The 15,995-nt window shown below is 48.7% G+C and overlaps 1 protein-coding gene across 12 annotated transcripts in view; it reads right to left on the reverse strand.

Annotated features, from left to right (window-relative positions):
• XPNPEP1 (X-prolyl aminopeptidase 1) overlaps positions 1-15,995 on the reverse strand; it is a 51,912-nt gene that overhangs the window by 18,328 nt on the left and 17,589 nt on the right. For 6 of the 12 annotated variants that reach the window (XR_015155366.1, XR_015155364.1, XM_086377846.1 and 3 more), the window contains 6 exons: positions 10,336-10,399; positions 8,845-8,949; positions 5,489-5,581; positions 4,885-5,028; positions 3,098-3,193; positions 898-979 (listed from right to left, as the gene is read on the reverse strand). Coding sequence is in view for 8 of the 12 variants with exons in the window: in XM_086377846.1 (XP_086233972.1) it covers positions 898-979; positions 3,098-3,193; positions 4,885-5,028; positions 5,489-5,581; positions 8,845-8,949; positions 10,336-10,399 (584 nt within the window). In the remaining 4 variants the exon portion in view is untranslated. Of the gene's footprint in view, positions 1-897; positions 980-3,097; positions 3,194-4,884; positions 5,104-5,310; positions 5,582-8,844; positions 8,950-10,335; positions 10,400-15,995 lie in introns of those variants that run through there. The other 6 variants (XR_015155367.1, XR_015155365.1, XM_086377850.1 and 3 more) reach the window with 2 other exon arrangements.

Genomic DNA, 15,995 nt, shown 5'->3' on the forward strand with positions numbered 1-15,995 from the left:
ATGTGGCCCTGACTACCTGCCGGTCTCCCGCTCCAGGTTTCAACCACACTGGACCACTCTGGGTCCTTCACCTGCACTGCACTCTCTCCTGCCCAGTCTCTGAGAATGCTGCTCCCCAGCTTAGATCACCTGTTTCTCTTCCTCCTCATTCCCTCCTCACCGAGCTAACTCCCAAGTACCCTGAATCTCTGTCTCAATATTACTGTCTCCTCTGATCAGGTCAGGCCCCTCCAATAACATCCATACCTGCCCCACTGACAAGTGAGTGCCAACTATGCATCGGAATCCCCAACTCTAACCCAGGACCCTGTCTGCCTCATTCATCCCAACACCTAGTGGAGACTCTAGCGCATAATAGGCACTCAATAAACATGTCTGAATGCAGAAAGCCACTCAAACAAGAAGAGCAATGGCAGGAAGGCCGCAAGCAGCAGTTTAAAAGACAATTCAACAAGGCACGACTCAGGGGTGTTTCCTGCATCACTTCTGACTTTCTGAATGGTGAGGTCTATTTGCATTGTGGACCCAGGACTGTGTATAACAAAGCCCATATCCCTCTCTGCCTTGGCTGCAAGGAGTCCAATGTGCTGCCTAAACAAGTCTCTGCAGCAGGAATTCTGTGAACTAAGCTTACTCTCTCTGGTTTTGTTCTAATGTCCTCGACACTTATTTTTTTATCTTCTAGCACTACCAATAATTTTCAGGATTATAAGAGAGGCAGGATCTAAATTAATAAGTATTGTTAAGGAAGGCAGAAGGGAAAGGGAGGCAGGAAAGGGCAGGAGAAAAGCAGGACCCTGGCGCACATCAGGCGGAGACCAGTGGGCCCGGGCCAGGGTGGTGGACTGGGGCTCCAAGGAGCTGGGGAAGACTTTCAGGTGCGGGGCCAGCACTCACATGATCGTCTCTAGTCCTAAGATTGCATAGGAGAAAAATACAGGATTGTGCTCTACGTCTGATCCTCGGAGATTGAATAGCCCTGGAAAAAAAAAAAATTCCTGTCACCCGCCCGACTGCGAGTTAAGGGGCAGCTGGGAGGATGCAGGGAGCGCTTCCACTGGCCGGGAAGGGCAGGGTAGACCTCTCAGAGAGGCCGGGAGCCTCCCTTCCCTGTCTCGCCTCTGAGCTGCAGTTGCACATATCCACCAAATGAGGGCACCAGAACTGTGTCTTTCGCTGCCACATCACCACCCCGGGAAGGGAACGGAAAGAGTTATTAGTCAGAACACCCGAGAATTGCCCTCCAGACAAAGAGTTGAAATGGTCCACCCAGCGGTGACCCGCCAGGCCTGGCCTTGCCGCAGAAAAACCTCTGGCACTCCCAAGTACAAGGGCGGGAGCCAAGCACTCGCTCCCTTCTGAGGCAAGAGACTGAGGGTAGAAAAACGGAGACCCACCCACCAGGGAGGCCAGATGAGGCCCTCTGTGTAAGGGTCAGGAGCCCCGGGGAGGCGGAGCTTCCCAGCAGAGGAACAAAAGCAGTGAGTCAGTGGGGCTCTGGGCCCATGAATGAAACCCGAGCCGGCGGCCCACCCGGAACCACGGCTGGGTGGAGGACCTGCATGGCCAGTGTCAGGGCCCTGGCGAGGTCACTGCGTGCTGGAGAAACTAGAGGGACCGGTGCTGAGCACAGCTCTCATCCCAGGGCCTCCCGCAGCCTAACACTTGCTCTCCTGACAATGAGAGTGCAAAAAAGACACTGGTATCAAACGCACTGCCTCTATTTGAAAACCATGGCTTCTTCAAGTACAGCATGGAGGCAACATGTTTTACCCATCAAACCCAACTAGCATTCTTTTTAAATGATAGTACCTGGGGTCGGTGAGAGTGTGGCAAGAGGGGTGTATTCATACGTGCTGTGCAACCTCTCTGGCAGGTACATGGCAATAAGGTCAAAGGCCCTAGCATGCACACACCCTCCAGCCCATAACACCACCTCCAAAAGCTGAAAGAAAATTATCAGAAACCAAGACACAGATTGCGATGCACCAAGACTTTGATGGTAGTCCTGTAATACAATCATGAGAAAATGTGGAATAACTCAAAGGTCATCCTGAGAGGAATGGTTAAGTAAATTCCACTATAACCACATGATGGGATATTTAATATTCACTTAAAATTATGTTTATATATGCTTAGAGTAAATAGAGTGGAAAAAATCAAGTTACAAAATTATATATGCACAGAAATGTTAACTGATTTTGTGCAAGAAGATTATAGGTGACTTTTTTTTTTTTTTTTCTACTTGCTCTGTACTTCCCAGATTTTCCACAATGAAAACAGGGGATATTTAAATAATCAAGGGGAGAAATTAGCTTCATATGTTATTTTCTCTGATGTTGATGTTATTAAGTTAATTAGGGATATAAATCACTGATACACGTGACAAAGTTTGGGGGCTAGGCATTAGAGATTGTGCGGTAAGCCATCTTTCTCTAGTGAGAAAATAAAAAGATAAAGCAGTGTCTCTTCTCAGGTACCTTGGGTCAAATCCAGTCAGAAAATAGAAAAAGAAGGTTCAACCTTATTCATTCAGGTTCTAGAACGCATTGAACAATTCCATGAGGATAGTCTAAGATCTAAAGATTAAAAAACTGCTATTGCACCAAAAGGTTTGGTAAACTTTCAGCTCCTGAGTTTTCCGAAGTAGAAGTATTTCTAGAACATCCTCATTGTGAAGAATCTGGGAAATACAGGAGAAGTATAAAGAAAAAAATATCTCCTATGAGCTCACTTCCATACCTATAGAGACAAACGAATGTTAACAGACACAAAAAGTTCGGAGAAAGCGCCCCTGCTCGGAGGTGTCACAGTAATGAGTAGACTGGCCAGAGGGGGACACCACCACATATTCAGCATCAGCGCCTCGCTGTAATACTGCTCCAGACCAACCACAATCTCCTCCCCAACGCCCTGTAATTCTCCATCCAAAATAATCCCTTCTCCATCCCACCTGGCATGCCATATACCCACTGGTGATGGTCTTTTGCTTATTCTCTGACCATGCAGAAAACTGAATTCTGTGAGCACACAGATTCCCAGAGAACCAACTGAGAGACTGGGTAACACACCCCAACAGTGAAACCAGAGCACTCACACGCAATCTCATCCAGGGCAGTGACCACAAACCACACGACGTTCCTCTCAGCCATTTTCAACCGAAGGTCTGCAACCTTGTCCTTCCAGGAGATGCCTGCAAGAAACAAACACACTTGCCACTCCAGTCCCTGGTCTGGTCCCGGGGACTGTTGAGAGCCAAGTGAAAGAGCCCATTCCAAACACTCTTAACCAGCACCACATCCAGGGAGCATGTTATCTGAGCAGACAGAATGCCTGGATACCAATCCCATACAAGAGAAGTGACTCCGTCTAAGCTAGTTGACTATCCAGAGCCCAGACTGCCTCACAACAAAATTAATCCATTTGTTCATCCAACAAATGTCTATGAACCATCTCTCCTGCCCAGGCATCAATATCTGCAGATGCTTTGCTGGTCACTGCAGTTACAGCTCTGAGCTACACACAAGCCCTGCCCTCATGGGGCTTACAATCTGGAAGGGAAGACAGATAATTAAACCAGCAATTAGTTACACTTCTGTATAAAGACTGCTGCCATAGAGGAAGCACAGGGAGCTTTGAGAAGACACTAACCAGCAGAGAGAACTCACCGAATCTTTAGAGGTCAGGCAAATATCACCCTCTACCTTACATTTCTAGAGCCTCAAGACCTGCCTCTCAGTGCTAAGATCTAGAATTCTCCACAGCCTGTTTCAGTGCAACTACCACTTCCAAACCACACATGCACTGTCAGACACAGCCGGCCACTCCCTGCTACTCCTGTGGGCCCCAGAGAAGCTCACCACCACCTGACACGAGACAGCACTTGGACCTCATGTACAGCCACCTGTGAACAGGGCAGGCATCTGTCTCATGCACGCAGTCCCTGGCAGTGCCCTGCACATGGTAGGCACTCACGTGTCTGCTGACCCGAAGTCTCACCAGCCAAACCTGCTCTCCCTGCTCTGTAAAGAACAGGTCAGAGCCTCTCCTTCAGTTCACAGAATCCAAAGCATGCTGATGGACAATGTTTAGCTGACCCAGGGCCCCTCACTGGACCCATCCCCCTCCCTAGTCTGCAATACCCTCTGTGAGAGTGTCACAAGGAAGCAAGCTAGGGGCGTCCCCACAACCAAACGCTGCTGTGAAGATCAGCTCGGGAATTCTGCTTAAAACTTGGCTGAGAGTCTGGATTGTAATGCTTTCTTCCCAGGACCCCTCTGGGCAATGTGCCTGCATTCCAGACATCCCCGCTCCACCTCTCCTCTGCTGTTTCTACAGCAAGATTCACTCCCCTCTGCCCCACCTCCAGGCCTTTCCCTCTGCACTCCTCACTCTTCCATAAATCCACACTTTCATCTCCCACAGACTGTTCACAGAACTTGCTCCTCACTCACCACTATCACACAAGCCAAAGAAACCCACCCACTCCCCAAAGCCTCTACGGCAGAGGACAGACAAAGGGCAGGGGGCCTGGGAAGGTAAACCTACAAGTGCTGGCAGAAGAAAAGGACACGGAATCTAGAAACCTCTAGGCTCTGTGTCCAACATCAGATGCGTGAGAGGGGCAGTGAGGAACTGAATGGTAAAAAGAAAAAGCCATCTCAGCAGCACCCATGGTTTTGCCCAGAAGAGCTCTGCGAGAGTTAAACTATGCCCAAGCAGGTGCCAACAGTGGAAACAAACTGAACTCCTGCTGCCCCAATGCCCCACGTGCCCGAGCGGGGCCAAATCCTCCCATCGGCTCGATGATCTGGCTCCAGAGGACTTGCATTCAGGTGGAGGGGACGATGGCCAGGGCCTGCAGGGCGTAGCCGTGGTTCTGACCTGTGTAATCCAGGCCCAGTGTGATGAGCGGTTTGCAGGGACGCTCGGGGCGGTCTGTCCAGATCTTGTCCACTAGGTTGTCCTTGACAGGAATGAGGTGGTGGCCAGCACTTCTCAGAACCTTGGCCATCTTCTTCCAGTAATCTGAGGAGAAACACTGGTGGTCTAGCTGTGAACTGAACACCCTCTACAGGCAGCAGGGCTCTGAGAGCCTGGCACCTTCTGACAGGCGATCCTGCTGTGAACTGAACACCCTCTACAGGCAGCAGGGCTCTGAGAGCCTGGCACCTTCTGACAGGCGATCCTGCTGTGAACTGAACACCCTCTACAGGCAGCAGGGCTCTGAGAGCCTGGCACCTTCTGACAGGCGATCCTGCTGTGAACTCAACACCCTCTACAGGCAGCAGGGCTCTGAGAGCCTGGCACCTTCTGACAGGCGATCCTGCGGCCCTCTGCTAAGTCTTCTCCTCACCCTGACCTCCGCTGTGACCTCATGTCATGCTGAGCCCCCAAAGGTTCCACCACCCACAAGCAAACGAGGAGGCTGGGGAGGCATCTAGAACCCCAGTCCTCACCCAAGCTGGCAGGGCCTCGGCTTACTCACCTGTAGGAATGATCAGTGGGTCTACACCAACCCTGGATCCTTCAGGAAGTACACTCACCAGCCAGTCTTCCTGAGTTGGTGTGTCCTTCAGACCTACAGAGGGAAGAACTGATGAGAAACAACTCCCAGGGATCCTGAGCTCGCTATCCTACCCAGAAGGGTGCAATTCGCCAATAGCATGAGAACAGGGTCTTTATCAAGCACCTTCTTTAAAAAGGATTGACAGCACTTGGAAAATCTGAACTTCTCTTCATCCTGGAAGGCTAGAAGAAGAGTTAGATGCTATAAAAGGAAAGCATAAAGTAAGATGGTATATAAGGGGAGGGTGAGACAGAAGAAAGAAGAAGCAGGATTTTCCCTGGACCCCGGGTAAAAGGCATCCTGGGAATCACTGCAACACAGGTGCATGATGTCATCCCGAAGATCATCTCTTCGGCCTTCTGTGACTTCCCCACTAATGGTGATGAGAGAATGAGTGGTGAGACGGTGCAGGCGGAAGCTCAGAGTCCCCCTTACGTCCCACCCAGGTAAGGCAAACACACGCGCAGGGCTCTCGCCTCACCTGGAGGGCATCATTGCAGAGGAAAGGCCCTGCCAGACAATCAGCCTGACTGGAGGGCTGAGCTCAAGTCTCAGCAGCAGAAACCTATCCAAAGACTGTAAGAGGAACACACAGGAACCCAACATTGTGTCTTTAACTGGCTCCCTGGGCTTTCCAATTACCAAGAGCACACAACCCTTTCTGTTTCTGAGAGACTAGTCATAGGACACGGAGTAAGCTTCACAAAAAGAACTACAATTATTTGTGATATCCCAGTTCTTCTTTAATCCAACCCAGTATATCTTGTACGTTTCAGATGTATACTTTTTCATCAGATTTTTGCTAAACAATTAACAAACATTTCGGTAAAATATCAAAGAGTGAAAGTTCACATATTCCAAAACAGTACTGACTTTTACTACCTTCCCTGAGTACTGATAACCACATAACGGACGGTCAAAGGTTTATAAAGAAATGAGCTCACGAATCTCAATTCTAAAAGCCTGCCTAGAAACTGCACTGAGTGATTTTCCTATCTGATTCTTTCCTATTTTTTCCTCAAACCGCTAAACAAGCCAATTATTAAGCAAGTTCCTTGAATGCCCCTAGTATAACTTTCACAGGGTGAAGTCATATCATCTCCTAGCAGACAGATGCTGGGCAAAACCCCAGGGATCAACCACTCCCCAGCCACACCTACCAGAACCTCCCTACACAGGAGAGCCAGTGAGGAGGCGGGCTGCGGGCAGAGGCTAGAGACGGCTTGGAGGGAAGAAGGACTCCTCCCCCAGGGCTGGTCTAGGGAAGAGGCAGATAACCCCCAAAGCACTGACATATCTTAACAGCTGGAGTTTAGGCCCCAAAGAGAGATGCTCACATCCCAGGAGCACATTAAAAGAGACCCTGGGGTGCAAGCAGAGAGTATCAGAACTTCCATTTGTACTTCTTCTGAAAAATTAAGATATTAAACTTTGCTTGTATCTGAAATACACATGGACATAGCACATGCATCTAACATATAAACAAATATACATATATGCTAAGGGCGCATGAACCAGCAACAGAGAGGCATGTAATCAAAAAGTACGAAGGCCTAGAGGCCTATCCACTTCTAACAGCCCCACAATCCCGAAGGCCTGTGCGTGTGTGTGAGAGAGAACGCAACTGGGACAACACCAAGCTGCAGTGTTGACGTTTCTATATTTTAAAAGAATTTTGAGAAACCCAAGTTTAAAATAAACCCATTGCCAGGATAAAAACATTCTTAATTCCTCCCTAAGCCAAACATTCATACATGCATATGGAAAGTGTGTGGAGCATGCAGGCGTGCGCGCGCGCACACACACACACACAACCTCAGTAATAGATCCTGGGGTCAGCTCAACTCAGTATCAACAGCCCTCTGCTCCCTGAACTGTGAGTCTGGTAACAACCCGATTTCCTCATAACTTCCAACAACAAACAAGAAACATCAGGGATTTGGCCTTTTCTCCTCTTCCTCACTCAGCCCTGGCAGCTGCTTTCCCCTCCTTCTATTGTCCAAGTTCAAAATGCAGCAGGCTGCACCTTTGTACAATCACTAAAACCATATTTCAAAAGACTACTCTGATGACAAGGAAAAATACAGCACGCAATTAAATGAAAAACCCGTGTACACACACACACACACATTATCCTTATCCAATAAACACCGAGCTCCATGCTTTCCATATATTATTTCTTTAATCCTCGCCATTTTATGGTACAATTATCATTCCACTTTATAGATGAGGAAACTGAAGATGAAGTAACTTGCCCAAGAAAGCTGCAGACCCATGCTCTTGCCCTGTGGCTAAGCTGCCAGGATTCTCAGAGGGAGAGCTTCCTAGCTCAGCTGCCAGGGGCCCCTTACCTTCACCTCATTTAAAATCATGAGGCAGCAGAGAGCAGTGGGAAGGCCCCCAGGGCATGAGTCAAAGGCACAAGGTCCTCTCTGGCCCTCAGCTACTCCTCACTGAAACGAGGGTTCTGAGCCAGGGCCTTCCAAAACTGAATGCGTGATGGTATGTATATAGAAGCCTGTCACTTCCTTGTTCTTCCTTGTACCATGAACTGGACTGTTTCCCCTCAAAATTCATACATTGAAACCCTACCTCACAATGTGACCAATGTTTGGAGACAGGGGCTTAGGAGATACTGAAGGTTAAATGAAGTCATACGGTAGAATTCTAATCCAGTAGGATTGGTAACCTTCTAAGAGGAAGAGAGAGAGAGAACCATGTAAGGATAAGTGAGAAGGTGGCTGTCTGCACGCCAGGAAGTCAGCTCTCACCAGTCTGACCACACTAGCACCCTCATTTCATACTTCCAGCCACTAGCCATGAAAAATTAAATTTCTGTTGAAAAAATAATTTTTCCCCCCAAAACTTTAGACTTTTAGATTTCCAGCCACCAGCCATGAAAAGATAAATTTCCGCTGAAAAAACTTTCTCCCGCCAAAACTTTAGACTTTTTATTTTGTATTGGGGTATAGCTGCAGTCCATGGGGTCACAAAGAGTTGGGTACGACTGGGCAACTGAACAACAACAGCCGATTAACAATGCTTTGGTAGCTTCAGGTGAAGAGTGAAGGTACTCAGCCATACATATACACGTATCCCTTCTCTAAATTTCTGTAGATGCCACCCCATCTACGGTAGTTTGTTACTAAGACACCTTGGATTCTAAAAGCGGTCCCTGATCCCATAAAAGGGTTAAGATCCAGAAGCCCTGAGGAGCTCCAGGGTCTCCTCCTGAGCCAGCCAGCTAAGCTTGAGACGGCTGTGCCTCTACGCACCCATCTTCATGAGTGTCCAGTTGCTGTCCATCTGCTTGGCAGCCTGGAGAAAGTAGCGCCCGTCAGTCCACATGGCCGCATGCTCTTCTGTGACTATGGCTGTGCCTGGAGGAGGGGAGCAAAGGAATGAGAGAGGTTCCTGACAAACACCTAGAAGCTGCCCAGAATGGCAGCAGGCAGGCGAGCACAGTGAGAGGCCCCAGACTCCGTGTGGCCCCACCACCCACCCCCACTTTGAGGGGAGCAGGTAGGCCTCTGACTCCAAGGAAACCTCCAGGCAAGAGAAGATGGTACCACTGACAACCAGCTGTGGCCCAACCGCTGAAAGCAGCAGTCTGGAGGCAGCCCGGGTACTGGTCCCTGCATAGAAAGGAGCCCATGTGCATGACGTGAGTCAAGGCCAGGAGGACAGAGGTCTGTGGACAGAGGGCCAGGAGTGAGCTGGAAATGGTTCCTTCTCAGCAATCACAGCCACCTGCTCCAACAGACGCCCCAAGGGAGGTGTTTTGCCCTTCCCAAGAGAGACCACCTGGGCGCTGTGAGCATTCAGGGAGACGCAGGGAGTTTATATCTCCACCTCTACCGCCCTCAGCTCCCACAGGCCCAGAAGAACTCAGGGCTTTCAGCAGAGGTGTCAGCCTAAACCAGATGGAATGTGCCAACCAACACATGCACCTACATCAATGGAAGCAGTGCGCTAATTGTGAGGAGAGGGGCTCCCGTCAAACCCAGCCACTTAAGAGGATGGGAGCCTAAAGGGGAAACCCACCCTGAAACTCAAGGGCGCAACAGCTCTTGGAAAATTAATGCAGCGCGCCAGTGTAGCTCAACATTAATCTTTATTATTCAAGTTGAAAGGGAAAGGGGAGAAACCAAGAGTTAAGCGCTTAGAGAATTACAGAGGACCAAAAAGCGAAGGAAGGGGTCCTGAGGATGCCATTCATGTCCCACTTCTTATCTGCAGTGCCAGTTACACAGGGGTATTCATGATATACTTATCTGTGTGCATGTTATATTTAATAAAAAGTTCAACAATATTTTTTTTGGCTGTACTGGGTCTTCATTGTGGCAGGCAGCCTCAAGAGCCTGCAGGCTTCCCTGGTTGCAGCAGGAGGGTTTGGCTGCCCCAGGCATGTGGGATCTTAGTTCCCCCACCAGGGATCAAACATGCATCCCCTGCTTTGAAGGCGAATTCTTTCCCACTAGATAACCAGGGAAGTCCCCCAAGACTGTTTTTAAAATAAAATTTTTTGACTTGAAAAACAAAGTCATTAAAAAGAAGCATCATTAACACATGAGAGAAGAGAGTCACTAACACGTAAGCCTAGGAGCTGCAGGCGCCGGGACCACGCCCCCTCTGCAGAGGGTCAATGGGGACTTCTGGTCTGTATTTTCTCTTTGGTTCTGTATCACAGACTGAAACTGGGTCCAGTTATTTTAGGGAGGCGAACACAAGTACCACAAGGACAAAGAGAGAATTTAGTGACTCACCTGCAGAGCCATCAAATCCAGAGACAAAGGCGCGCCGACAATCACACGGAGCAATGTACTCACTCTGGAAAACAGAGAGGTCAAGAAAGTGGACCTTGATCAGTCACAGCCCAGCAGGACCACAGAGGCTGGCAAAAGCTGGGCACCTGCCTTCAAGGAACTGACAATCTAGCCGAAAAGGCAAACTGAACATTAAAAAAAAAAGATTAGTGCACGCTATAGGCGACCCTAATTAATTAAGGGCTAAAAGGGCTGCTCCCTTGAGCCTCGATTTTTTTCACCTGGAAAACAAAGCAAGAGAAATAGATCCAAACCGCTCTTTCCTCGCTGAGATCTTACTCAAAAACAATCTGATAGCCTTCTCCCTTCCTTGCCACTGACATTCAGGCATCTGTTATTTTTCTGAAAAGCCTGAATTTCTGTTTTATGTGCCAATAACTCTCTAACTTAATTCTCTTTAGCTATCAGCTTATTTCTGAACTTCCTGTCTGTATCCCCCATCCAAGGCAGTGTCACCAATCTCTCCCACGCAGACCCTGTCCCTTCCTGTTAGGGAACAAATGCTTCCTCCAACCCAGAAGGCTTCAGCAAAATAAAACGTCATGTTCAAATCCAGGTCCTCCCCAGCCTCTGAATGGAATGGGATCAGGGAGAAGAAAGTAAGAGGTTCCATTCCTGGGGAGACGGTACGAGGCCACAGTGTGTACTTTTGTGCCAGTAAGGCACAGAGACTCAAGGAACTTGTCCAAAATCACACAGCTCAAAAGGAGCAGAGTCAGGATTTGAACCCGGGCAGTCAGCTCCAGAGCTCAACTCAAGCCCTGTGCCACACTGCCCTACTAAATACATCATCTTGCATCCTCAAAATGACTCTCTGGGATAAGACCAATAGCAAATTAGAAAATTGAGGTTCAAAGACAGAATCTTTAAGTAACTAACAGGCCAGCAGCAGGGCCAGGATCTGATCTGCTTGAGCCCAGAGCTGCTGTTGCTTCTGTCAGCAGGTTGTTCCCGAGCTAAAGGACCTGGCAGGGTTAAGAATGCTTAGGAGAGGGTGCTCCAGGGGCTAAGATTCTGTGCTTCCAATGGAGGCGGCTCAGGTTTGATCCCCGGTGGGAGAACTAAGACCCCCAGTGGTGCAACCAGAATGCTCAGGATAGAGAAGGGCGGGGAGGGTAGGCACTGGCTGGACCCGAGGGCATTTGGGGACAATCAACACAACATAGGGGGAAAACAGGCTCCCGGGTTTCATTCCTGCCACGTAGATGAAAGCCTCCCCTTTCACCAAGGCAGTCATAATTGCAGCCTCAGACCAGTCACAGACCATGACCCACAGAGGTGCTGGAAAGGCCACAGAGAATCACAATGGCGGCATGAAGGAGCTCTGTGATCTCTGAGCCCCAGCTGCCCTCCAGCAGGCCCAGTTACGTGCTCTGATGCATCTCCCCGGCTCTCTCAGCCTCAGTCCTCACTTCCACAACGGGTCATTTCAGATGGTTGACTGCAACGGCAAGCAAATGTTTGATCCCCAAAACACAAAGGAACATTGACCAGATAGCACTAAGCACACAGAAAGAAATGGCCACCAGCATCAATGATGAACTGTAGAGTCCTTTGTTTATTAACCCAGCAATTATTGAGTGCAAGACTGGAAAAAAAAAAAAAAAAGGCCAAGATGGGGGAGTGGGTTCCCACCCTTGTCCAAGTTCTGTTGTGAGGAATAGCAAGTACAGGTTCCGCACAACTCACCAGAAACCTGAGGGTACTGCACATACACAAGAGAAGAGATGATACCAATGTCTCCTTCCTGAGTGCTGAAAAAGCAGGAGAGAGGCTGGGAAAACTAAACCCTTGTGCTAACAATCACAGCACACAAGAGGACACAGCACACAAGAGAGAAGACCCAGAACAGACACGTGAGTGACAACAGGTCCCCTTGGCTTGGGGCTCTCCCGCTTGACACACAGCAAGGACTGGGGTGAGGGGCTGGCAGAGAAGAACTGCTGACCTTGATCTGGCTTGGCTCTGGCACACAGGGACAGAAGAGTGCCCGCTCCCAACCTGGGGAAGCCTGGAAGGAGGCATGGGGCCCCCAGGGGTTTACCTAGAGTTTCTCTGAAGAGAGGTGGAATTAACAGCAGGTGGACGAGTTTGGTTTGGGATCAAGATGAGGGCTGGGGTAAGAATGTCTAGACATGACCTAAGTGGTCAACATGCCAGAAAGACATCGCTGACCGAAGCTGTCACCTCCACACCAACAAGGCTAAGCAGACGCCAGACAAGCACTGGCCCAAGCCTCCCCCACTTTCCTCAGCCATGAAGCTGGCAAAGCCTGGGAACATTCTCCCTAGAGAGCAGCAAAATGCCTAAAATACGCCAAAGCCTTAGCATACTAGGGAAAAGGCTCAAAGAAACACAGCCATTGGCTTTTTCTCCAAAACTATAATGTCTCTCCATCTTTAATACCCCCATCCAAGCCTCCCTCATCTCTACTTGGACCACTGCCCCTGCAATCCACTCTTAACTCACAGCGAGCTTTTCAAACTGTGTGTGTGTGTATATATCATATTAGCATGTGTCTATGTGTGTGTGTGTATATATTAGCATGTGTGTGTATATGTGTGTGCATCATAATAGCATGTGTGTGTGTGTATATGTTATGGTTTTCAAGGGGATGCATGCTTAGTCATGTCTGACTCTTTGTGACCCTATGGATTGTAGCCCACCAGGCTCCTCTGTCCATGGGATTTTCCAGGCAAGCATACTGGAGTGGGTTGCCATTCCCTACTCCAGCAGATCTTCCTGACCCAGGTACCAAACTCATGTCTCTTGCATCTCCTGCACTGGCAGGCGGATTCTTTACCACTGGCAGCACCTGGGAAATCACATCTCATTAGCAGCATACTTACAACCCGTCAGTGACTTCCCAACACACTTGGGGTAAAATTCAGACCCCAGCACAGTCCCCAGAACATGGCTTGATCAAGCCCTGCTCTCCTCCCAGAACGGTCCTCCGACAACCCACCCATTCACAGCACTCCAGCCACACCACCTGCTTCTTGCTCCTTGCACTTTCCGATCTCACTCCTCCTTCAGGGCCTCTGCACGCGCTCTTCCTTGTGCCTGTCAAAGCCTCCCTCTCATCATGGCACGGCTAGCTCCTTATATTTCAGGTCAGCTGTCGCCTTCACAGAGAAGCTTACTATCCAGCTCCAGGAGCCACGCAGCCTCTTCTGTCTCTCGGTTTAGCACGTGCTCTCCTTCATGGCTCCTTCATGCTGTTACTGCATTGTCCTGCCCACCAGAATGTAACACCAGGAGATCAGGGTGTTTGTCTGTCTTGTTTGTCACTGTCCCTGAACAAGGCACAGGCCCACAACCAATACTTGTGGAATAAGTAAACAAGCAGGAAGAAAGATGAACCTTTCTTCATACTTCAGACTTTAGCCACCTCTTTGAAAATGGGGAAAAAGCTCCGAGGCAAGAAATGGAGGTGGCCTCTAGAAACTGGAGAAGACAAGGAAATGGACTGTCCCCAGAGCCTCCAGAAGTCACCAACCCCTGCTGATTCCAGCCTTCCACAGCTGGAAGATAATAAATGTGTGCCAGGATAAGCCACTAAGTTTGCTACAGCAGCAACAGGAAGCTAATGCTTTGTCCAACAGGAAGAAGACCAGAAGGGATTATAACTGGGGTTCTGAACTCATAAGCCGTAGGGTACGGCAGGTAAACTAAAAGAGTAAAGCAGGACAAGGGACTGCCTTTTCTAGAGAGCAGCTCCTACTCAGCTCTGATTCCTGTCATGCTGCTGTGTGGGCTCCACCTTCAGTATTTCAGGAGAGGCTAAATAGATGTATGTTCGTGAGATACCATCCCATTTTTAAATGTTGGCATCTAATTCAAACAATGAAATAACACACAGCCAAATAAAGCGTATCAGTAAGCTACAGGAAAAAAAAAAAGAAAGCCTCAGCCATATCTCATAATCCAGCTCACACTTGCCCCTTTCCACAAGCTTTCTGACCTACCCAGCTTTCAGAGACCTCCCACATCTCTGAATTTCACAGAACCATCCACATTGGCATTGATCCATGCCCCCCACCCTGGGTGATGATAACAAATAATACTGGCTAAGACTGCATAGTTGCCAGTAACTATCTTCATTCCCCCTAATTCTAATCTTAACAGCAGCTCTGGAAGGTATCATCCTACCTACTTACAGGTTAAAAAAAAAAAGAAAAGAAACAGCAGCTCAGAGAAGTAAATTACCTACTTACCTCCCCAAGACACCACTGCTCTAAAAGCAGAGCTGAGATCTGATCTCAGGTCTGACATTCCAAAGTCCATGCCCTTGCCACATTGCCAAGCAACATCTTTTATTCTGTATAGAGACTGCACATCTGGTCTGCACAATTGGATTATAAACTCTGAGGGAACCAGGAACACAGGTATGCCCCCCATTCACCTCTATGTGAATTCACCTCTTTCATCAACCATGTGACAGGTGACTCCCACACCCAGGAATCAAACCTGTGTTCAAGCCTGGCTTCCGCACTTACTGGCTGGGTAAACCTTAAGGTTCAATTTTTCATCTGTAAGGCAGGGATGATAAAAACACCCATGTGGGAGGGTTGAGGTGTAACATAAAGAAACTAGCACATGCTAAGCTTTTGATAAACTACAGCACTTATTACTACCAGATGATGACCTAGACCCTATGGGAAACATAAGAAAATATCTTCTCAGAGTGGACAGTCCAGCAAACAAAATAAGACAGGTGTCAGTGAAACATCAGCCCTAATAATCAGCACATGAATTATGCTGCATATGCAGTATGGTATCTGCTATAGTTTCAAACTCAGATGTGATCTGAATCCTTCAGGCCAAGCTCAGAGGTTAGACCTGGCCCACCACAGACAGGTGAGGAGAAGCAGGAAGGTAACACAGGGAGGGAGAAAGTTCAAGAAGGCCCAGAAGCAGAGGTTTGTGGCAGGACAGTGAACGATTAGTCTGACTGCTGAGGCAGAACGTTCTAGGGAGTGGCAGCAGAGATTCCTGGAAAGGCAGGCTGAAGACAATGGTCAAGGACCTCAAACACCACACTTAGAGGCTTGAACTTTCTCCTGCAAGTTCTAGATAGAGAACAAAAGTTCAAGAGTGGGTAGTGACGTGACCAGAGCTGGGTTTTAAGAAGAGTGAGCAACATGGACACATGCAGACTGAACAGGGCAAGCAAGGCAATGGCTGGGTGCCATGGTAAGCATGACTCAAGTTACGTGAGCCTGTGCGGGGTGACATCTGTGCCCCCCACTGGCCCTTCACCTCCGTAAGCCATAAGCCTGGCACAATGCCTCAGATATATGAGGCTTTCAAAAAAAATGAAACCGAAAGACTAAATGGCTGTGTGTGCACAGGAAGTCCCCGAGTTCAGACTGTGAACAGAGATGAGAACCACCAAACTCCAAACACTGAGGTAACATCCAGTCCTCAGTATTTTCGTCTCTTTTAAATGAAACCAAGAGATGGGGAAACAGTGGAAACAGTGTCAGACTTTATTTTTGGGGGGCTCCAAAATCACTGCAGATGGTGACTGCAGCCATGAAATTAAAAGATACTTACTCCTTGGAAGAAAAGTTATGACCAACCTAGATAGCATATTG

The sequence above is a fragment of the Bos grunniens genome, chromosome 26 (genome assembly GCF_055505025.1).
Source record: "Bos grunniens cultivar Pamir isolate PY7600 chromosome 26, Bosgru_T2T1.0, whole genome shotgun sequence".
In the NCBI taxonomy this organism is placed as follows: domain Eukaryota; kingdom Metazoa; phylum Chordata; class Mammalia; order Artiodactyla; family Bovidae; genus Bos; species Bos grunniens.